This window comes from Stegodyphus dumicola, chromosome X2 (genome assembly GCF_044657685.1).
Source record: "Stegodyphus dumicola isolate Sdum_Otavi_A_Nest chromosome X2, ASM4465768v1".
NCBI lineage: Eukaryota > Metazoa > Arthropoda > Arachnida > Araneae > Eresidae > Stegodyphus > Stegodyphus dumicola.
This window is the reverse complement of record NC_140781.1, coordinates 140,995,446-141,021,345: the sequence shown is the minus strand read 5'-3', so window position 1 is coordinate 141,021,345 and position 25,900 is coordinate 140,995,446. Positions and strand designations below refer to the sequence as shown.

General features: G+C 32.9%; 1 protein-coding gene across 4 annotated transcripts in view; it reads left to right on the top strand.

Annotated features, from left to right (window-relative positions):
* The first annotated feature begins 5,820 nt into the window (after positions 1 to 5,820).
* Mgat4a (alpha-1,3-mannosyl-glycoprotein 4-beta-N-acetylglucosaminyltransferase a) overlaps positions 5,821 to 25,900 on the top strand; it is a 329,166-nt gene continuing 309,086 nt past the window's right edge. Inside the window, exon 1 of one of the 4 annotated variants that reach the window (XM_085809616.1) lies at positions 5,821 to 6,415. In XM_085809616.1, coding sequence (XP_085665742.1) covers positions 6,322 to 6,415 — 94 coding nt within the window. In that variant the 5' untranslated portion in view covers positions 5,821 to 6,321. The remainder of the gene's footprint in view (positions 6,416 to 25,900) is intronic. The other 3 variants (XM_085809615.1, XM_085809617.1, XM_085809614.1) reach the window with 3 other exon arrangements.

The window sequence follows — 25,900 nt, the reverse complement described above, 5'->3', positions numbered from 1 at the left end:
CAAACTTTGGATAAAAACCTTAACGCTTATAATTCTGGCCGGAAGTAGAAAATAAGAAGTGATAGTAAAGATTTAAAATAAAATAAACGTTAGTAAAACTTAAGATCCTTACACTATTAAAATACTATAGTGTTCGTTCTTGCATTTCATAGATTTTTGTCGTTTATGTGATACTGAATAAAGACAATATACTGCTCTGTGCATCACAAAGAAAAAAATTGGCAAAACAAGTGCATGCTTGTGTCTTGAGTAAACTGAAATTGCCAAAACAATTAGATTAACTATCTGTGATTTCTATGGAATTTTATTACACCATGGATGTGGAGCAAACATGGATTAGAGATATTTTTCAAAAACTTTAACAAATGCAAATGAGGGCAAGTTACCTGTTTTTAATGCCATTCCCATTCATAACTATTTTAAACGATCCGTACAATTTCGTGAAACCGAGAGTCTAATGCTCATTGCGTACATAAAAATGGAAGTATATATCCTCTTCACAACCAGCATCACTGAGGGTATATATTTATGTTTATTATCTTACAATATGAGTACTTTATAATTTCTGTTAATTAAATATAGTTCTGAGCTTCTAGTTAAACAGTCTTTATTAGTGGCCAAGTGGTTAAAACCGCTGAACATTGGTAATTCGACCTGGCTTTGAACCCAAGCAAACGAGCTCGCTGCATAGCTGGCTTTCGAGTTTTTGTTAAGTGCTGCTCGAATATGAACACATTTCCCACAGAAAGTCCTCCACAACTTCCCTTAGGCAGACAGCCTTTGTATGCTTCTCTATATTCAAAACAACCTAAAGTATACTTAATTAAAGAGCCCTTGGAATGCTAGTTAGTTTATTGCCATTTCATCGTACAATGATTTTCTTAAAAAAGGATGAATGCACACATAATTTTTAACCAATCGTATAAATGCTAATATAATTTCATAATTATCGTCATATGAAACTGAAAGTGATAACATGCCCAAGTATGCAACTCTGTAATGCAAATTCCTTTCGCCTGGGTACTAAGTACATCATTAAACTTGGATCCGCCCCACCTTTAAGCGCTGCTATTTATATAGTTTTAATTAATCCATATCATATCGTATTAAGAACAGGAGCTTTGAATGTGCTTTTAAAGCTGTTTTTAGAATCACAGAGCGATCTTCGTAGGGACAATACTTCACCAAGCAGGGAATTCAATTTAGAATTATTAGACACACTGACTGATGCAGCAGAAGAAACTGCGTTTACCTGAGCGGGAGTGATTTCGAATATTCCATCCGAAATGCTGGCGGCTTTCGAAAAATCGAGTGGTTCAGCATACGCGAGGATATATTGCACGTTTGGCGGCATTTGCTAAAGAAACAGCTTCAATAACAATGGCTCAGAAATATCGTGTTTTTCACCAGGCCTTTTCATGCGAAACCATTCGGGTGGTTTTCTGTCTTCAAGTGCTTCCCGGCCGGTAAAGTTCGGATTTCCTGAGTGCTTTTTTCCCCACAACACTCAGTAATGACAGCTTTCAGGTCTCCATAAGAAGCATCAACGCGCTTCTGAAGTAGGATGTCTCGAACCAAAGAAACAATCTCCGGTGGCAAATGGGCCATGCTGTAGTTGAATTTCGGCTTGGGATCTGTAGTAAGCTTTGATGTAGCTAAAGTCACATAGCAAGCCACAATGCAAGATCAATAGGATAGTATATCGGTATTTTTACCACTGCTACTTCCTCCATGGTAGTGCCTGAAGCATAGAAAATGAAAGTCTTGAAATAACGAAGAATTAGACTGAATCTGAAGCTTTATGCGTGGGCACAAGTCACAATTGTATATGTTTTAAATGTGGCTCGCTGTTGGTCCTTACAAGTTATGACTCTATGTTACTAAAACAGTCAACTTTGTTAACACAATTTATTCATGAAAACACAAAAGATACTAATCGATACTCGAACTTTTCAGAATAGAGGGTAAAGACAATGTATTTTTGCAGCTTTCGCAAAACAATGTGACTTCAACTTGCGGTGCCAGCAGCTGAACTTGATAACCCCAGAATATGTTACATATTTCAAAACCGCGAATTCCTTTTACACGAAGAAAAGTGTTAGCTATTATACTTTTTTTATCATGCAAGCCATTGCCTACTTCATGAATTTCAAACGACCGAAAACAACTTTTCGAACTGAAGGCAAGATTTCCATCGAAATTCATTGACTTTGGCGATTTATAGTTTCCCTTTTAAAAGAGAAAATCTTCCGGCACCATATAAAATAGAAAGCATCATTCTAAATTCATACAAGCATCATTCTAAAAAACTGCTAAACTGATAACAGTACTGCTAAGCTGATCTAAACTCTAAAAGGCATAATAGTTGTTTGCTTACATTCAGTTTTTAAACTATTGGTGTATATACTAGTTTTATTTAAAAGACACGCAATAATTTGGTGAATCGGACAATACGTGGTAATATTTTGTTTTGCCATGGACGACGATAAAACTGCCCAGCCGAATGCCGAAGCTAGCAAGGTGAGTGTGAAAATTCCACCGTTTTGGATTTAAACATCTGAGATATGGTTTTTTATCAAGTAGAGTCCCAATTTCATATTACTGGAATCAAGATTGAAGAAACGATGTTAAATTATTTAGTCGCCCAATTAGAACCTAGATTTATGGAGAACATCTGGGATATCATAAAAGACTCTACGAACAACAAATATTCGGCTGCTAAGGAACGATTACTCAACACTTTTAAGGAAAGTGAAAAATCACCACATTAAATGTCTGCTCACCGGATTGGAACTCGGCGACATGAAACCCGTTCCTTCTCAGAATGAAATCTCTGGGAGTAGAAATGTCAGAGAATATTTTGCGATCTCTCTGGCTGAAAAGGTGCCAGATGCTATGAGAAACATTTTAGTGGTTGCGGACACTCTATTACGGATCTCTGTTACTGATTCTGAACAAATTGCTGTAGAACAAAGTACAGATCAAATTATTTCGTGTCTTTCATATAAAACTAGTATGCAGTCCAATATTTTGAAAACTGAATGTAAGCAAACAACAAACAGACTTGTGAGACCAGTTCTGATTCTTTGTATTATGTGGTGGATTCAATCCAAACAAACATCTTACCTTCTTGAGAAATATATTAACTTCCATGGGATACTCATGGGCAAGTAACATTTATCATATTCCAAATGGTATATGGAACAAGCATTTAACTACCTGGTTAATTTTTTGATGCACCCAATTTCAAAGTTGACCCTTTGTGGGTAAGTTGATAAACTACATGGATAATTTAAAAACCGATCAAAACACGGTGTACCCATCAGAAAGTTTCTGTCCGCAAAGATTTAAAATCAGGCTCTCATGTTTTTGTGAAAGCAGACAAAGTGAAACAGACACTTGAACCAACTTGGAACGGTGTTTGATACATTTGGGTGCTTAGGCTGACGCCTTACCCCAAATCGAACATAGTTGAAAGTTTCGAAATATTTTAGAAAGTAACTCATTTGAGATATAGCAATTTTTTAAAATTTAAATTTTGAAGAGATTCACGCACTATGAATTCAAGCCTCAAAGCTGTCTAACTGAATCAATGTTATGAAGGTAATTTTGAATCAATAGGTCTCAAGTGGTGAACAAATACATACAATGCAAACAAGATATGAATATAAATATACATAAATAAAAACAAAAGAATACCGAATATTATAACAAAGTAGATATAAAAATCAGACTTCCATGATAACATTTGAATGGACCTTGGCCTTTTTTTATTAGTATCGTTCTTATAATCGTAATTATAAATTCTGACTTATAATACGTAAACGACTGTGAAACTGTTCAGCCAGGTGGTAGTAAAAACGTTTCAGTGGATCCGCATGAATTGCATTGTTTCTAATATAGAATGGTGCGTTTGTAATTTGCCGCAGAACAACATTCCGGGCAGTTTGTAGTTTTTACGTCGACTTTTACATGAATACGCGCAGACTGGACAAGCGTAACAGAGCATGGGACGCAGAATGGACTTATAAATGAGTAACTTATTATCTATACATAGAACGCTGTTTCAGGCAATTAAAGGGTTGCGTTTAGCTTTACGAACCCTAAACTTCTGAATAATAGAATGTATATGTGGGGACCATGTGAGAGAATTTGCGAGGATCACCCCAAGATAAGTGATTTGCTTAAGCCAGAGTAGTGAGGTTCCATAAAACTGCAGGTTTTGTTTAACTTTTCTCTTCTTAGTGAAGACTATGGTAATTAATTTTTTCAACGTTGACCTGAGTTTTCCATTTCAGTAGCCAGGCCTCTAGTGCATGCATGTCATTTTGAAGATGTTGTATGACTGGGTTAAGACATGCATTTTGAACAAGGATCGCTGTGTCGTAAGCATACATTGCTAGTGTAGTGTTGGGTGTGGTGGGTATATCGTTCACATAAATATTGAACAGTGTAGTCTCTAGTAGCGACCCCTGGGAACGCCACCTGAAACCAGACGTTTAGTGGAGTAAGTGTTAGAAAGGTGAACGATAAAGTGTCTACCTGTCAAGTAGGACTTAATTATGTATGTAATGTAATCTGAAAAGCCTAGATTGGGGATTTTATATATTAGTGCGTCCATCCAGACACGGTCGAAAGCTTTGGCTATGTCCAGAAATAAACTCCCAGTATACTTCTTGTAGTGAATTCCTTCAGAGATGTGTTCCAGAACACGATCAACTTGGTAAGATTTAGACAACAATTTCCGAAATCCAAACTGTTGTGGAATCAGTATATTGCTTGCTTCCAGATGTTCACGTACTTTTTTGAGAATAACTGCTTCCGTAAGCTTACTTAAGCAAGGAAATACTTAAGCAAGGAACCTGGGTCTTTTGGTTTGAGCTGTTTTCGATTCCTGAGAAAAGTATTTCCATCGAAGTATAGAGTTGAAAATGTTGGTCAGTTTGAAGATTAACTTGAGTGGGACAAAGCGATTGTGGATAACAAAACTAACCAACATTTAAGCGAAACGTTTTCCCAAGCTATGGACAACAGCAGAAGACCCGTTTCGATAGACAAGTAAAATTGCCTCTCCGGTTTCGAGATTGAAATTAATCCTTACAACTACCTAATTAATCCACTACTACAATCTCTTCGTTCCTCACCACGAATACTTAGTGTCGTAACTTAGTTAAATACTTAGTGTCGTAACTTAGTTACTCGTGAGGGAGTAATGCTGGAGACGGTAATAGTTAAAGTAAGCACCGTTAGATGACGGTTTGCAGTAATACATTTAAAATATCAATTATATTTTTAACTTCAAGATTTCATGAGTTTAATATTTTAAAAGTTTTTTTTGTAAAAATAAAAATCAGAACTGGTCTCACAAGTCTGTTTGGTGTTTGCTTACATTCTATTTTTTAAGTTTTGGTGTATATTCTAGTTTTATTTAAAAAACAAGCAATAAGTTTCAACACAAATGCAAAAGCTACAGATTGGTTCTTACATTTGTGAAAGATGTCGAAATGTTATCTGCGAAATGTGACAAAACTTTCACGAAATGAATGACTTATTAATGCGTGAATAATATAATAATATCAGTAATACATAAGTTAGTTTGAAGGCTTTTTTTTAATTCTGTAAATGCGCGATCAAGTTCAACGTACTTTGGATAATATTTACAAATTATTTTTGACGTAAAGAATGACCACTTATGCGCTGTGTCGCTGAAACTGCTCCTTCCGTCAGTCATCTATATGGCGAATCCTCTTTTCTCGATTCGGTATGATTCGTTCATGAACTTCCCATGTGCGGCTCGTAACCAAGATAAAAACGTTCTCCCCTCACTCACGTCAGAGTGAGCGATTCTTAACAGTCAGTCGCTCGGTTTGAAATCTCTCCTGTGTGCAACTTTGAAAGCAAATGTGGGAATGGTGTGCGTTATCAAGATTTTGCTGTGTGGTTGGTATAAATTTAACAATTAACCCAGCAGATTTTTCTTCACCATTTCAATGAAACTTGTATGTTACTAAGTGATATTAACTCATTTTGACACAGAGAATTGTTTATGATCAAATTGTAAACACAAATTTCAGATTTTGCATTTTGAAACAAATTTCGAATATTTTAAGGAGAAAAAATTGCAGACCTATGCACTGAAGAAAGGAATAAATATACTGATTGTGGTATTTAATTTTTCTTTGACGGGATATTTTTGTTATGTTGCCTTCCTTAAATGCTGCGAATATGACAGTTTTGGTGCTCCTTTTGAAACTTGAAGTTAAACATTGATAATTATAGAAATTCTGCAGAAAATGAAAATTAACTTTTTTTGAGCGCAATATGAAATTAAGGAGACCAGCCTTTGCATTTTATATACTAATTGTTTTTTTTACTGTGCCCTTTTTTACTATATTTATTCTTCTGAATGGACCTGGTAAGTTTTGTTTTCCCTTTTTTGTAATTTAATGAAGGATTTTAGTTTTTTAAACATAGTTGCTTTTATAGAAATAAACTTTATGAAATTTTTTTTAATTATTTGCTTCTATAGAAATAACACATCATTCAAAAGAATAATATATAGCTTATTTAGGAAGTGTAGATTTCTTATTAATTTATAACTTCTATTTGCAACCCAGAAACATGATTTTTTTAAACTGCTGTAGCAAAGGAAGGGATTTGAGTAGAAGTAACAGATAAAAATAATTTATGCAAATAATATATATTTCAAGCCTATGTATTTTTTTATGTATCATCAATGTAAAAATGTGTGATCATTCAGCTGATCACATTAAATTTTGAAATCAAAGCTGTAGAGAATATGTGTGTTTTTCTGCTTCTGTTGACAAAATGAACTTTCTTATCCAGACGTATTTCAGCTAAAGTTGCTCCTAGAAACTTAATTTTAGTTAGTTCGTACAACACTTCTGTTTTTAGCTCTTCTGTTGTAATTATAATCAGCATTCTTTTAAATCCATTGAATGTGCAACTACATCCTATTTTCTATATACATAGTTGTACTTCTCATGTAGCCAGCAAACTGCACTGTATCTTGCTATAGAACGAATATGATATATATATAAAAGTTGTTTGAATTTTTTAGCTGAGGTAGATATAAATATATCTACAGATTTCATTTTATATTGCTTTCTTTTTATGAAATTACTTATTTTAGCTTATATAATAAGTTCAGGGAAGATTTTCACTTTTGTTGTAAAGAGTGAAAACAGAAAATTTTGTTCTGTGTTTGTTTTCTGAATAAATTACATAAACTTAGGGTTGAAATTTCGAAGCAATCTATAGGTGTGCAGAAACTTATGACTTAAATTGTAAAGTAGTATGCAGACTTAGAGCTCATGTTACACGTGGGGAAAACCATGAAACCAAGTTGTGTAGCTTGCCTGCTTGAACCCAGGTCCAAGCTAACAGTATTTGTAGACTTAACCTCTTACCTACTGGTGGGACCTTTTCATATTACTAAATAGTAAACATTAGTTTTGAACCAACCAACATTGTTGCAGACTGCCATACTATAGGACGGAAATTGAGTTAAGCAGGGAAAAACTTAGTGTCAATCTATACTACATGTGGGAAGTCTTAAAAAATTGTAAGCATAGTGATCTAATGTCTCTAAGCAACAGTTTTCTTTTCTTTTTTTTGCATAATATTCTGAATAATAATCATGACTTCATTTTCCTTACATTTATCAATAAATAATCTTAATATTCAGCTTAATCTGTCAGTGTCACTGCCATTATCACATCTAAGCCTCCAGTGTAATCAAAGCACATTCCACTGTATTCATTATTTGGCAAGTTTAAAATTTTACTTTGCATAAAATAATATTATTCATGCTTAAAAAACAGGCTGAAATTGCATGCGAATTTTATATATTTTATAAATGCAGTACTCCACTATGGCGATATAGCATCTTGCATGCTTTCCTATTATACTATAAAGTCCCACTCTTTTTATCCTCTGAACATTTTAAAATTTTGTTTATTTTTTTTGTTTGTCTTGCTCTGAGTCAGTATCTTTAATATTGAATTTATTTTGGTTCTATAGGTTATTATATTTGCTCAATTAAAACATATGTTTTATTTTTTTTAACTAGATCTGACATTATATATATATATATATATATATTTAGAAGTGAAAAACTTAAATGATTATGTGAAAAAGAACTGGAAATTAATGTTTAACTGGATGGTTTTGCATAAAGTTTGACCAAAATGCCAAGTTTGGGAAATCACTTCAGGATTTGTAAACTTCCTATATGCATAGAAATACATAAATAGGAATTCATTACTCAAGTGCAGAGCAGAAGAAAGAATGTAGTTAAACTTATAATTGGATTATTAGATAACTGCTTCTATATACAGTGAAACCTCGTTACAACAATATTTTAGGGACCAAATAAATATATTGTTGTAGAGAGGCATATTGTTATATCGAGGGCCCACATATTTTGAGCATTTAATAAGAGTTTTTTTTTTTATTATTATTAGTTTAAGGTGCATAAGATACTACTTTTAAGTCTATATTTAGAAGAAATTAATTTGTAAAATACTAATAATAGTGGTTTAAATACTAAAAAAATAATTAAATAAGATAAATTCAGAAAATAAGCACAGAAATATTCACATACCTGAAAACACTTTTTATTGAAAATAATCCAATATTTTTGTTTGTTTATTGATTTTTTTAACTGTTAAGTTCACCAGTACTGTATGCATTGAGTCTAGTGAACGAAAATGTTCTTCATTTGTCGACGGAAGGCTTGAAAAAAATGTCCGTAGAGAATTCACAGATTGAAGAGCTTCCTGGGATGACAATAAGGACTGCGATGGATGGACCTGTATTATCATCATCATCAATATCATCATCATCTTCATCATTGTTTCCTATCTCATCAGTAATTTCAGAGAGAATATCTTCATCAGTAACTCCTGCGAAAACCATAAGATCATCATCTGCTGTTAAATAGTCTTCTATACTAATTCCAAACTTTTTACCGCTTGTTTCCTCAAGTTGGAATACAGATTTTTTGATGTGCAAAACACATTCTTGATCATCTGAGAGATCATTGTCTATGAAATTTTCATCATTATCAGATTTCTTATCTTCCATAACACAAAGACCGGCCTTTTTCCAGCAATTCCGAATGTTTTTTTTCTGTTACTTCCCATCAACTTCCAGCAGTATTGTCACACGCTTCCTTGACATTTACAGCTTTGAAAGGGTCTTCTACTTTATTTTCAAAGTTTACAAGTATGGAGTCCACCAACCGTTTTCTGTAATATCCTTTGAAGCATATCATATATCTTATGCCCATATCAAGAGGCTGTAAAATTGAAGTGCAATTGGCAGGGAAAAAAGCGATTTCGATATTTTGTAGCTTTGGAAATGACGTGTGAGCACCGCAGTTATCTATCAACAAAACGATTTTTTTCTTCTCTTCTTCATTTCATTGTCTAACTTCTGTAACCATTCGGAAAAAAATTTAGACGTCATCCAAGCCTTCTTATTTGCTTTATACTCCACGGGAAGACTTTTCACATTCTTAAAGCACCTTGGCTTCAATGATTTACCAATGACGAGAGGTTGTATTCTATGCGTTCCTGTGCTATTTGTATACAGAAGAACAGTCAATCTCTGCTTTGATTTCTTCCCTCCATAACACTTTTCACCCTTGAATGCCAATGTTCGATCGGGTAGGAGTTGGAAAAACAGCCCAGCTTCATCTGCATTATAAATGTCATCTGGAGCATACTTTTCTAAGATTTCTTTCATCTTGTTTTGCTACCATTCATTTGCGTCGTTTATCGGGGGTGACTTTTTCTCTCCGTGAACTTCTTGGAAAGTTATTCCATGACGATCTCGAAAACGCATTAACCAACCATTGCTAGCTTTGAAAGTTTTGTTCCCTAGCATTGCTGCAAATTTCCATGCTTTTGCACATAATAAAGGTCCATTTATTGGGACATTTGTTGCTCTCATCTCTTGAAACCATTTTAAAACAGCAGCATCAATGTTTTCATTTGTCGCAACTTTCAGTTGTTTTCGCTCTGGGTTAATTTCATTTGAAGTTACAGCATCTTCGATTTGCTTTCTCTTCTTTAGGAACGTTGCAACTGTAGATTGCGATAATCCATGTTTCTTAGCCACATCAATCTGCTTCATTCCCTCATCAATATCATTGATAACGTTCAGTTTATCTCAAAAAGATAGTTGCTTTCGCCCTGCCATCTTAGGGAACAATATCGCGTGAAAGAAAGAAAAGTTTAAACCAAATGTTTCGCGTCGAACTCAAAATCATTAAAGACTATAAAACAACCTTTGAACTCACTTTTCAGTATGTCACTTAACAACACCTCGCCTCCATCTCCCCCTGTTCCTCTAACAAAGGGCAATTGTTCTGTGACAAGGTGACCAGACAGGACTAGATGTCCTTAACCCCTTAACTGCCGCGGGCGTATATATACGCCTTGCTCAGCCGATGCGTTAACTGCCCCAGGCGTATATATACGTCCTTCCAAACTGCTATCATTTGCTTTGCGCTGCTACACCTAAAATTATTTGCAAAGTTAATGCATCGGCTGCGCATCTGGGCACATCTGGGGCAGTTAACGCATCGGCTGAGCAAGGCGTATATATACGCCCGCGGCAGTTAAGGGGTTAAACCTTATCAGAATTCCAAAGCTTACTGGGAAATGAGACTAGGCATACATTTACACTTCACCCCCCCCCTCACCCACTCCAATTCCAAAAAGGGTGGTTTTCATCTGTTTTGAAATCTGAACAATAGCTATTTATTCAGGGATAAGTTGAATATCCACAATGAGTCTTAATAGACGGAAAAAATAACAAAAGAAAACGAAAAAAAAAAGCATTTGAAAATCAAAATATTATTATAAAGGGAGAAAATAATACTGAAATTTAGATTGAAAAAATCGTTTTACAGAGGTTTATTGTTCTAGAGAATATAGCAATATTGAGGGGAGATTAACATTAGTTTATATGCAAAATCACTGGGACCACAAAACATTATTGTAGTAGAGGGAGTTATTGTTGTATCAGGTATCGTTGTAGCGAGAGTTTACTGTATATGCTGATGAGCCATTACATTATAACCACCTTCAATCTATAAAAATGGACTCGCCCAGGAACAAAACCACTGCACAAGCGTGGCTGATGTTGGATTATATAAAGTGGCTATGCATTGTCTTTCAAAAAATATCTTGATTAGCGACATAATGGGAAAAGCAGCTGATTTTGTCAGACTTCGATAAATCGTAATGGTTTGGCGGCTGGAAACATCAGTATTGGAAACGGCACATTTAATGGGCTTTTCATGTGCAGTAGCTGTGAGCACATATTGAAAACGGTGTATAGATGGTGAAACAACAAGTTGCCAACCAGCAGTGTGTTGTCGACGGCAAATTGATTCCAGAGGAAATTGCTACGCATTGTTTGCTATAGCACCAAAGAGCTACAATAGCCGAAATCACCACCAGCTACCCACAAAGTGTTTCTCAACACACTGTGCAGCATATGTGCCTATGCAGCCAGAGGCCGAAGCATGCTCCTGCACTGATGGCGCGTCATCGCCAGCTGCATCTGCAGTGGGCCAAGAAACATTGGAATTGGACATTAGAAGAATGGAAGAAAGTTGCATGGTCTGACGAATCATGTTTTCTGGTCCATCACATCAACAGGCATGTGCTAATATGCCAGATTTCCAAATGAAACTCTGGATTCCGGATGCACAGTTGGACAGAGACATATGGTGTGAGCAATGTTTTCATAGAGCACATTAGGACCCATAATCCCCATAGAACAATCTCTTATGTCTGTGTGCTATGTAAACATTGTTGCAGACGAGGTTCACCCATTCATGACAACAGTATTTCCGGCAGGAATGGTGTTTACCAGCAGGATAATGCACCACATCATAAGGTCGAATAGTTAGAGAGTGGTTTCAGGAACATAGGAACATTCCAGTGACTTTCAAGTGATGTCTTGGTCACCAAATTCACCTGACATTAATGCAATAGAGCATTTGTGGTCCCACTTGGAAAACCAAATTCGTTCTGCCACACTAGTGCGGGAATTGCAGGACCAGTTGGTGAGCGCTTGGTACCAGATACCTCAGACTACATAACAGCACCTTGTAGAGTCAATGCCATGGCGCATGGCGAGTGCTGGAAGTTTTGAGGGCTAAATGTGGTCCTACATGTTATTAACAGGATGGTCATAATGTATTGTCTCTTTGGTGTATATGTTCTCATTTCATGATTATAATTTTTGCTTATTACATGATTGTATAAGTCAAGAAGAAAGAGCTCAAATTATTGTGAAAACAGCAGTTGATTGGAAGAATAGAAGTTGGGCACAATCAGAAATATCCAGAATCCTAAGTATCACCGAACACAATCGCTGCCAACCATGAGTTATCTGGTAGGTTGAAGTTTGTGTTTAGGTGCCAGCTACAAGTTAATTTGCAGAATATTTTTATTTTACCTACACTACATACGATCCAACTCGTAGTATTTTCATGCTGTTTGAAGGTATTTGGCTTTGGGAATTGGGGGGGGGGGAATGTAATAATTTGGTGCAATTGTAAAAGATTTATTATAATATAAGTATAATGTAAGTAATTATAAAGTAAATAAAATAGGAACTGTAAAAATGATCAAGCAATTTATAATAATCTTTGATTATTTTTACAATTATAACAATCTTTCGTATAAGCAACCACCAACTACAAATATACTTACGAGTATACTCATATTTGGCATTATCATAAAACTTTTTATCCCCAAAACAGACTAAGATATAACTCACATATTTATAATTAATAAAGCAATTAAAAATTATCTAAATTCAATATCTTTCCTTAAAAACATGTTTTGTATTTTTATTGAACAATTAATTAATTAAATTTGTTGGCATGGTGGAACCGTTTTTGAAAATGTTGCTTGGCATCGAACATGTTAAGAAATAGATTGTTCCTGTAGAACAGTGATCGCAAACTCAAAGGTACTGTTTTGTTATTGGGACTGGATTCTGAAGTGTATGTATGTATATGTTCATTTATGCATGTATTACATGTACATATATATATATGTATGTGTGTGCATACACATATACTCGCATATCTACTTACACACGTGCATACATACATATATTTCTTAATCTGGTCCCAGTAAAACAGAAGAGTACCAATTCAAATTGCATGCAGACCAAATGCACAATCTGAAAACAACTGATAGGCCAGATTTTTTTTTTTTAACAAAATTACATTTTTTTTTTTTTTTTTTTTGTTAACAGAATAAAAATATGTTTTAAATAAATTTTAGATTTTGTTCATAAGATTTTGTTGAAATATACATAAACAATAATTTTGCAAAGAAAAAAAAAATATACTTATTTTTCATTTGAAATCTTAAGTTGTTACCTGTGAGACATTTTTCTTCGTTATGATATATGTATTGACAACTAAATATTAAATTTTGAAACTCGTGTTTATTTCGAATAATTCTAACATGTTTATCTAAGTTTCATAGAAAATTATTCCGGTGGGACAAAATGTGAGAAAAAATAATAACAATCCAGTCTCTCTTATTTATTCAGTTTTTCTTTGATTCATACCTAAAAATGCAAGGTTGATCTTTGGATTATGGTAACTTGGCGATTTTTTGGCAAAAATTTGGCGACCAATTCTGCTACAGCAACCTTCTATTTTTTTTTTCGCCGCCATTTTGTCTTCACGAAGTAAAGACATGTTTCTTTTCTTTTTATTTACTGAACACTTTTTCCAACAATCTACTAGCCGAATTACACTTATGCTAGAAATTTTATGTAACAAAACTGCTTAATCATGACAAATATTAACTGCAAAATTGGGAAAAAGTGCACAATCGCAAACTCCTTGCGCGTTTTTCAGAATAGCACATACACATAAACCATTTACATGTCGACTTATTTTTACTTAAAAAAACATCCCAGAATTGCACAAAAATGGCATTGCACACACTTTATCCATCTACACTGCTATTTTCTCATAAATTACAAAAATGTGCACGAAAATGCAAAAAAATTCTGTGAATCTTTAAACTCCGTAAAAAGCACATATATGAAATTACCTGATCGCGAAAAAGTATATACCCTTCCCAAGGATGAACATTTCCACGTATAAAATAAATAAAATATCCCAAAACTTTTACCTCTAAATTATCTATTATATTATAAACGTCACCAACGAATTCACACTGCAAACATTACAAATGGTTACAAATACTAGTGCCAAATATTTAAATTACCTTCCATGCACGTTTACTTCAACTGAAACGTATACCAAATTCCTACAAACATAAAATTCACAAAATAACTATCATTTAATTAAAATATCACTAAACCATGTACACGTCGACTTATTTTTACTTAAAAAAACATCCCAGAATTGCACAAAAATGGCATTGCGCAGACTCTTCACTATATCCATGTACACTGCTTTTTTCTCATAAATTAGAAAAATTTCACGAAAATGCATGAAAATACTCAACGTATTCTACTCAAACGTATTCCAAAATACTACAAACATATAACTCACAAAATCACGATCATTAAATTAAAAAACACTACTTAAAATATAAATAAGCACATACATTAAATTAATAAAAATTAGATTACAATCCTAATTACTTTAAACTAAATCATTGCTAATAACAATTTTCCAATATCATCATATTAATTTATTTACTCCTTACATTTAGAACAATGCATAAAAATAATATCCTCAAATGATTAAAAATACTAACTTACCTAATCTTCAGAATCTTCATTACATGGCACGCACACTTCCACTATTTCACACAACACACAATGAAGCTTAATACAAAATAATATAGTACTACAGTTTTCCAAATTCCCCCCCTTTTTCCGATTAAAGAACTGTAATTTGTCCATTAATGTCACATGACATATCTCATGATCTCTCATTTCCTTCACACAAAATAATGCATAATCGGAACTGACTACTTCTCACATTATTACCAAAGTCCTAGGTAGTAACCTTTATCGCCTCCAATATGTCGCCAAACTACCAGTTACCATATTCCAAAGATCAGCCAAATGCAAATATTTATATGTAAATAATCATGACTTCTTCATTTCTTACTACAGATTGACACTTGATGGCATTTCAGTTCTGATAAAGTTTGTAGGCTTAGAAAAGAATCATAAGAAATTTTCTTCATCATGTATTGTAAATGTTCAAGAATTAATTGGAGTCTTTTCTTATCAATTCTGTGAAAAACTGCTTGCATGTAGTATTCCCAAACAAAGTGAATATTCCTAGTGGAAAAATTTGTAACTGAGCTTGCTTATTTATTTATAAGTAGAAATAACAGTTAATAAAGTCTGTATCTTGAAATATCTGAATAAGATTTATATCACATTTTAAATTAATTAACACCATTTATAGATTTTCTGGTGCTTTAGTCATGCTCATTTTTAGCAAAGTTAGCTCATTTTTAATGGTAATCAAAATAATGTAAACTTGAATTTCAAATAACTAAAATCTTGAAATCTTTCTAACACTGTATTTGGGACAAATACATAATTGTAATATACTTGTAGATCTTATGGAATTCTTTTGTGTGCTGCCAGTTTGAGACCACTGCTTTAGAAACGGTAAAAATATCTCTCCTGTGTCAGATAGTCTGTGTGTGCTTTGCTGAAAAATAAAATCCACAAAGGTTGAGTAGATAAAAGCAATACTCCAGTTTTTTGGACCCAGCTTTGAATTTCAAGCTGACTGCATTGGCACTTCCCCCCCCCATGTATAAAGAAAATACAGTTGATTTTTTTTAGAAAGATCTCCACAAAGGTTTCCTTTACCATAGCAGTGCAAGCAAGGACTGTCTTGCATACTTTGTAGTCATCTATTAAATATAAAACCAAGGCTGGTGTTACGCTTCTTTTGTCACCCAGTGCAATTCCTGAGGCTCCAAAATTCAGTCACCCAGTTCCTCCCTAAATTAAAAAGATTTTCTGCCTGGTGCAGCCAAGCCAATTGCACCGGCTCAGGTATTGACCCTGCAAGCAACAGACAGTGCAGCTGATTGTTCATGTTATTATGTAAATGGTCAGATATAGAGCTGAAATCAGGATACATTTAAAATCTATACAGGATGCATTTTAGATATGGCAGCAATTAATTTCTTTTAATGGATGACCTGGCTGAATACTGCTCATATCTGAGTATTTGGAGAGTAATGATAGCTAGAAAATAGACTGGCTCTACTCCCACAGAGACTCTTTTTTTTTCTTGAGGTAGATAGTCCATGAGTGCTTTGATGTAATAGATAACTATCTCGTATTCAAGGCAATTGGCTTTAAAAATATCATCAAAGAACTTAAGTGATGATGATGATTATGATTTTTAAAAAAGGATTTCGACAAGGAAGAGTCTAAATATTGTTGTTATAAATGTAATGTGATACAGTAAACATGTAATGTAATGGAACTTTATGTTAATTTAAGGTTTTTCAAAATGCCTTTCTGAAAAATTGCTAACATTGTAAAATTAAAATTTAAAATATTAATTCTGAATATAAACCTGTATTAATTGATTAAAAACTTGTGATTTGTTATGTTGAGCTGTATTATTTTAAAATGAATTAATAGTCATTTCTAGAAACTGAAACTTAATGTATTTATCTGTAAATAAATGTTAAAACTTCTGATATAAATTATATCAGAATCGAATTAATGCATACTGGAGTGTTTGATGATGATCAGCACTGTGGCAAAATAATGGCACAATCTTAAGTTCTTGAAAAATAAGTTTTTTTAAATAAGATTTTTTTACATAAATTTTACATAATATTTTTTACATACATAATAATGTCAAAATATATTTTTATCTGAAAAATAAGGATACTTGTTTTTTAGCCCCAAGGGACAATTTGCCCAGAAGGGCTATTAATTTCGTTTTGGCATTTTGTGTTGGATTTTCACTGCAAGCAATGAATCACTTTTTAAATTGTTGCCACCAAATATTAGAGCCCTGCATTATAGTTAAAGAAATTAAATAATGAAAAATCTGCACAAATATATGTATGTTTCTCGCATTGTGATAAAACAATGGTACCTAGAGCCATCAAATTTTGAATAACGTACGTCTCCACCTGAATATGGGGATCTGGAAGCCCGGATTTGGAATTTGTGTTACTATCTATTTCATATTTTGTAAAACCTTTAATGAATTTTTTTATGAACAAACTCAACGATTTCGATTTCAAAGCCAGCAATGGCAATACTGTACGGAAGGAAAAAAAAAAAAAGTATTTTTATCTCCAGCGCACGAGACTGTGTATCAAAAATTCTAAAGATTTGCTCTTTTAAACATTTTGTGATATTGCTGTTGAATTGCATTTTATGGTTTAAGTGCAAAGAACATGGTATTTAATAAATAAAGGTAACAATGTAACACACAAAACGTTAAAAAAAGCCCCTTTGGGTGTAATATAAAATCTGAATGTTTTTGGATTTTTTTTATAAAAATTAATTTTAATTAATTAATTTTTTTTAATATTGAAGACTTTAATGCAACAAAGAAGTAAGTTCTATTTCATATTTTGTAAAACCTTTAATGAATTTTTTATGAACAAACTCAACGGTTTCAAAGCCAGCAATGGCAATACTGTATGGAAGAAAAAAAAAAAAGTATTTTTATCTCCAGCGCACGAGACTGTGTATCGGAAATTCTAAAGATATGCTCTTTTAAACATTTTGTGTTATTGCTGTTGAATTGCATTTTATGGTTTAAGTGCAAAGAACATGGTATTTAATAAATAAAGGTAACACACAAAACGTTAAAAAAAGTTCTGTGTAAAATTAAAACCCAGCAAAATTAGATTTCATCATACTTGTATCTATACACATGAAAATGGAATTCATAAAGGTTAGTAATAAATTGTTATTGAGATCCAAAACTTCTTGATTGCTATTTTTTAATATGGACTTGGAGATGTCAATAATTGGTGAAGGTTAAGGTAAAATTAAAGGATGCAGATGGAGAATGTGGCTTAGATGAAAGGTAAATTATCAGAATAAAATGGTTAGAAATTATTTCAGTGCTTTTGTTTAACTGTGGAATTAATAGGAAAACCAGACAGTCATTAGAAGTTATCATGCATAATTTTATTCATTTGGCAATTAAATACTTTACACAGCCTTTGACTATAGCTTCTGCATTTAAGCTGTTGGTAGCATTTAAGACAGAAATATATTTAATAATAAATGTCAGGATATGTAAAATTGTAGTAGATCAGGTAAAAACATTTTACGATAAAATATTACAATTTGATCTGTTTTCTTTTCAAATTCTAACTTTTTCCCAAACCTTTAAATCTGCTGATGGTATAGTGCTTAGGCGAATTTACTAGGGTGCCAAAGGGCCCGGGTTTTGAATTCCAGAGAAGGCATTGATGTAAATTGTCTGTCCCTTCACAGGAGGTAACTGTGGCCGCCTGTTAGGTGCCTCCATAATAAAACACCTGCCGCTTTTGGCCTTAGTAGTGGTAAAAGCCTAAAAAAATGGCTAGTGCCCACTATGGGGGGGGGGAGGAACTTTTAAATCTGTTGATCATTTATATTCTGTTTATAGGAGTTTTGTTGTATAATTTTATACTTCCAGAGAGCTATAACTAGTAACATTTAAAATATACTGTTTATTTTCATGGAAAACTGTCATTTTCTGTGAATTACTGAGTCTGTAAAATTAATTTATTAATGTACAGTAATTTCAATTAATTGTACATTAGTAATTTAATTTTGTGGACCTGTGAACTGGCACTTATTTTTGTTTTTCCTCTATTTCAGCAATACAAACCTTTTGATTAGGATTGTTTCTATTTTTGGCAGTTTTATCCTCCATGCCCAATTCTTTTTTGCAAAATTTGACATAAATTAATGCAAAGCATTAACTATTATATAGTGTAAATATAATCGTGCTATTTTCAAACCAGCTTTCTACTTTTATTCTTACTACCTATTTAGTCTTTTTGATATTGCAGCTTTACAATAAATTTTATCAAATGATTTATAATTCCCTACTATAGAATTATATAACATTTTTCCACCATTTAGTTACATTCTTTAGATCTGGTAAGAGCAGGTAACTCCTTTTTTTAAATTTTTTTATTTTACAAATTGTGAAGAACTATTAAGAAAGTAACATATGCAAGAATACATTAAAGCATGGAACAAGTTGAAGCTCGTATTTGAAAGAGCATGGCAAAAGTTGTTTCAAGAGGGAGGCAGACATTTATTGACTATTTATGGCTATATTGAAGTTGCATGCAAGTATCAGTGTTTTTTATACTTTCATAGGCTGCTTCTAAATTTTTTCCTGCCTCTTGAAGTAAGCTTACTTTAGAATTTTATACTCAAATAAATCCAATTTTGGCTTTTTGACAATGTTTTAAAACATATTTTGTGAGTTTATCATACTTTACTATTGCTAAGTGAAGTTGCATCCTTGTTTATTTATACTCAGTAGAGGCTGAGCAGGCGTTGCATCTGATGTTTAATTTCCGAAGGCTGAACGGGTGTTTTATTAAGATTTTCTTTTATGTAATGCAATTCTCTGCCAGTTTCTCTCAAGAAATCATCACCAGAGGCAGGGCCTTGACGAGGGTGAGGCACTTGCCTCAGGTGAACAAATAGAAGGGGCACCAAATTAGCTATTCGATCAAAAATTCAGAAATTTATTTTTAAAACTTATGATTTTTAACTTTTAATTTCGGAATACACCAGTGAATATTAAAAGAATTTTGTGTTATAAACAATCCAGCTAAAAAAAGAAAAACCAATAGCATTAATTTATTATCAAAAGACATGAGCTTTCACAGTAGTGTATATAATATTTTTTAACATTAAAATTTATTATTGAAAGTAGCTCTAAGGAACTAATTACATATTGTGTAACGAATTGTATAGACTAAATTTTCATAGAAAATATTATACTGCCGACATTACTTCTTTGCTGTTTCTCATTAGTTTGACTTAAGCTCTTTACTTAGTCATAACAAACTCGCCCAAAGTCCACTAACATAGACGGCGACATAACTGTTGAGTTTTGCAATTTCATAAACGCCTTCTGCAATAGCATCCGAAGAATAAACAAGGGTGATTGAAAATGAAATGTACCATATTATTAGTTATTACACTTTTTTTGTATAAAATTTTCCAATAAGGTGCACGAATAGAAGTTTTTGGCTTGTATTCACTCTCATGTTGCGCGGGAAGTGTATGGATTGTTTCATTAAAAGTTATTTTTGAAGCAGATGCTGAAAGATGAAACAAATTGGTTCATTCTTTGTCAACTAGGATGTAAAGATATAAAGTAAGATAAATGTTTTTAAATAATTTTACTGTTTTTATTGAAACAATAAAATAAATTTTTCAGTTTTAGAAAACTAAAAAAGGAGGTTTAAAATTTTGAGTACTTTGTGGGAGATATAAGACAAACTGTTCTGGCTAATTCAAATGTAATTAATTGAGTTTGACGTAACAAATATCTTTTAAAAAATTTAGTTTTGTTCCGTTGACTCTAACGGGATCGATATAAAAATGTATCTAAAAGATATGCTTCTTGCTAAGAAATAATATAAGAAATACTCGCTGCTGTGAATAAAAATTAATGATAAACACCTGTCATAGTCGCGAAATTTAACATATAGAAGTTTTTTGACATAATTGATGAAGCGAAAAAAAATGTAAAGATAAAATAAGAAGTATCATTAAATCTTGTTAATTTTAAAATTATGCTTTTATTATCGAGATATGATGGGATTGTTAGGGGGGAAAAAAAAACAGCCAAACTATTGGCATATTTAAAGTAGATGGCATATAAATTTCTGCTCAAGCTCAAATAAACGTTTCGTCGGGGTGGATAGTTTTAACCGATGAAAGATTCTGTGAATATTAAAGACTGATTTCATTGATTAATCCATTATAATGATGCTCGCGACACTAAATGCTTTAGAAGCGACGCTTTCGTGGAGGATGTTCTGAAAGAACTTTCTGGTATTTAAGGTACAGAAGACTAAATGCAGTCAATCCAATCACTACAATAAACTGTTAGAACAAATTGCCTATGTTACCCCTCTGCCACTTCTGAACGCGAACATTAATGGAAAGACCAGAAATGTAGAAATTATTACATAGTAGTTGTTAAGACTTTCCGCAATCAAAAATATCTCCTTAAGTGCTTAAAATAAAAGTCGCAATTTTACTTCACGTACCGAAGAGGATTATTTGTGGAACTACGTTAAAGGGAAAAAAAGAAAATGAAAGAACTATAAAATTCATTGCAAATAAGAGAATTTCAACCAATGACGGAAACATGTTCGTATAATTTTAGAAATACGAAATGGTTTTAGTATAATAACCATACTCTGGTTTCATTAGTACTGCAGTGTACAGAGGATTAGTAATTTAAATTAAGAATTGTAATGGATTTTGATACATAATAACAACTGTGGTAAAACAACAGTGCAAACTTTATATAACAAAACCCATAGCTCGTATTAAAGTATGCGATATTTTTCGTTTCATAACAACCCGAACTCCCAATTTTCTATCGAGCTTGCGTTACTTAATAAGCACAGTTAAATTCTTATCTCGTATGAGTATACTATTGTTTTTCAAAGTAAGTATTGTGAAAAATTTTTTAAAGTATGGCAATCCGTTGTTCTCCGTTTACTGAGACTATTAACCCTAAAGACAAATTATACTGCGGCTGAAATGAACTGATTATAAAAGTATGTTTTTCTCACTGAAAATATCAAGTTGGTAAATATAACCTTCTGGAGAAAATTGTTTGGCGCATCTTCTCTTATAACGGAAAAGATCCAAAATCTGCGAGGAAGGAAAATGGAACGCTATAATTAGCTAAATAAAGCGTTTATAAATGCTTTACAAAAGAGAATCTTGTTCATAGTCAAACAGAAATATCAAATGCTACGTCGAAAGAAGCATATGGCATGATAATATTTTATAAATACTTTTTGATTTATATTTTCCAATTTTAACATTATGTAAATTTCATTCAACAATAAATTTTTATTAACTTTCTTATGACAAAAAGTAAAATTCAGATAATTTCTTAATCAAAATCATTCAAAAATCGAATTTTTCACAGATGGCATCGAAAAACCCAGTGGTGCTGAATACAAACGAAGGGAAAAAAATTAAGAAATTACGTTCATTAAAGCTGCGCTTTTCAGTTACAAGGCTGGCTGGCGAAATGCGGAAATTCAAATAAAATAAGTAATTAAATATATATATATATAATTTAAAAAAAAATAACAGATAGCTCAGAAGAAAATGTGGCTGAAGTTGGAGAATATATCAACTTTGTTTCAAATAAAAGCAAACAAGTAACTGAAATTTCTGGAAACGAGGAGGATAAAGTAACCATTAAACTGATTAACTTCAATCATCCTCTATCAATTTCAGACAAAATAAAAATTTTCTTAATAGAACATGGACTAGATCAAGGACAAGATGCTGATTTCTGAGAATCTACGTAGGATGGCAGAAGATTTTTCAGACAAGGATTTTTTAAGAAGTGTTCTAATGGGAAGGTAATAAATACATCGCAACTGGCTTATTTATTCAAAAAGATCTCTGTTGTCATTCTGTTTTCCATGCATTCTTTTTACTAAAAGTAAGACGGATTCTAATATTTCCAATCCAAAAAGAGGTTTTAAAGATTGGAAAAACTTAAACCGAATTTCCGATCACGAAAATTCTATATTTCAGCGTAATGATTATTTTCAATGGAAATGCTTTGGAAAAAAAAAAAAAAAAAAGTAAATAAAGGAGGTGGTTTCATAGATGATTCCCTGCATAAAGCAGTAGAATCAGAAAAAGAAAAGTGGCGACATATCTTACGCGTTACATTAGACATCATTTTATTTTGTGCAAAACACAATTTAAATCTTAGAGGGGTACGCATGAAATTATTGGGAGTTCAAGTAGAGGAATGTTCCTAAATTTAATTGAATTAATGTCATTATGATGGAAATATTGCCTATCATATAGCTAATCACGGAAAGGGATCCGTTTCTTATCTGTCTAATCAAGTGCAAAATGAATTTATATTACTCTTAGATAATCATGTTCGATCTGAAATTCGTTCTAGTATTAAAAAAAACCGAAATATTTTTCTTTGATATTTGATTGTACACCAGATGTTTCGCATCATAAGCAACTGTGTCAGATTATTAGATACGTGTACATAAAAAGGCGAATCCATATTTATTGAAGAAAGCATCATAGATTTTATGGAAACAAAAGAGAAAACTGGTAGTGGTTTAGCAAATCAAATTATAAGTTAGAAAAGGATGGCCTCGACATTCAAAATGTTCGAGAACAAGGTTATGATAACGGGGCGCATATTTCACTAGTCCACATCTGTGTAGCCACCGAGGGAGTGGCTTCTAGGATGGACCAATGAGCATCCAGTAATATTTCTGTCGTGTCACATGACCTTTCGCGTGCTTTAAGATTTAAGCAAGATGGTTGAAAATATTCTGCCACGCAATTTTCTGTACAAAATAATTAAAGCATCGTCGATTGCTTCTGAAACTTTTCATTGCGAAGTTAAAAATTATAGGAAATTATGGAGATTTCACTACCTGGTTGAAATAAATACAAACACAAGTTGGTTACTTCGTAAAAATATCGATGTGAAATATTACTTAATGTGTGGTAAATAAGATGAAGAAAGAAATATGTAATAAACATCTGAGCCCAAATGCAATCTTTACATAAAACTATGCGTATGAGAAAAATATTTACACCAATTATATATGTAAATAGAAGTAAGCACTTTTTATTGCAGTCTATATGAAAAAGACGTTCTATAATAATAATAACCATTGCAGAATTTTATTTAAAGTGAACTTTACTAACTTGCATTCGTATACATTTAGTGTGTTAAATTTCACATTTAATAACTGCTCACTCTTAAATGTACTGTCTACACAAAAAATACTCATCAAACAGAGTGAATTTATCGTATTCACAACAAGTATATTCAATTTATTCACATATAAGTTTTAATGTTAACAATGGATATAATCAAATCATATGTATTCTGAATCCTACACTTTAAAATCAAAAGAATGCAAGCACTGAAATAAGAAAACACTAGATTCATTGTAACACAGTCATTCTCAACTCAATTAAAAAAATATACACTTGAATTATCTTAATCCATATAATATGCCGTGAACATCAATCCTAATATTAATGCGTGATAAAAATCGCGAAAGTGAAATGTCAGCGATTAATCAAACTCAGAAAACGAAAGCACTACGAGATTTTCTACTATTACGCCATATATTTCTAACTGCAAAACAAATGCAAATTAAAACGTAAACAACCTACGCTCACATGCATGAAGATTTAGCGTCACAAGAGCAATAACACCTCCCTCAGTGGCTACGCTGATATGAACTTGTGAAATATGCTAACGGGGCCAATTATCAAAGAAATGATCAAGCTACATATATTCCTTGTTAGGCTCATAGTTTAAATTTAGTATGCAAAAATGCCGCTTCAGCAAATTCAAGTATGTTTGAAGTGTCTCGTATGCAAATGTAGGAAAATAACACTTCTCTGACTCCAATAGAACCAATATTTTATTCCTTACGAAGTTATAGATACTTATTTATAAATTTATTTACATTTTACATGCACGTTGAATCGCGTGATAGAAAACCGAACTTTGTTTACTTCGTTCTTCGCGGAGACTAGAAAGTGTTGCCATTCCGCTTTAACTAAACTTAATTAGAAACTTGACGGAACTGAAGCGACACTACACACCCCCTTCCTAGTGACAACGATTATGGAAGATAATCTTTAAAGTGACTGGGGAACTATATATGTCTGCTATATATGCTAGTAGTCTTGGTTTCGTGATGAGTTTCTGAGTTTTCTTCAGTGTTCTTGAGTGCAGGTGTTTCCTCAAGTTCCGCTTTCTTGGAATGGGAGTTTGGGAAAGGAATATCAGAATCTTGCACTAGGAAACATGGCTTTAGTCTGTCTATTGAAACCCTTTTAACTTTTCCTTGGATTTCAATATCGAAATACTTATTCTTTCTTGCACTTACAGGATACGGTTCAAGATAGACAGGATACGGTTCAAGATAAACCTGTAGTGAAGAATTATTAATATTGTTGTATAGGAATACGTGAGAACAGTTGGAAAGATGTTTAGAAACAAAGACTGTTCTATTTCCATGGGTGGAATCTGTGTGGAAGTACTTTGAATTCTCCCAAAGATGACTGTGTATATCTGTGTGAACTTTAGATCTTTGGTAAGATAAATGTGCTCTAGTCCATAGTTGGCAGACTTTATTCATATTGGGCCATATGAAACGTCGTGTTATCAATTTTATCGTGGATCTTATTCCAGGATGAGTCTGCCGAAACTTTGCAGGGATGTATGGTCGATTATAATTTGTAGAAGTATCACAGTAAATTTTCTTGTCGCTGTCTGGTATAGGGATTTGTAGGATTTTTAAGTTTGGGTTGTTTTTAAGTATCTCCAAATCTTCATCTTCTTGACAGTCTACTATAGTTTGTAAGTCTGTTGCAGATGGTACAGAAATGGTGTCTATGCGAGAGAGAGCGCGAGCGACGGTATTTTCATGCCCTTGTATGAATCGGATATCGGTTGAGAACTGGCCAATATAGGACAGTTGCCTAGCTTGTCGTGGCGAAGCTTTTTCCAAATTTTGTTGGAAGGCAAATGTTAGTGGTTTGTGATCCGTGTATATTGCAAAAGGTCGCTCTTCTAAGATGTATTTGAAATGTTTTACTGCTGTATAGATGG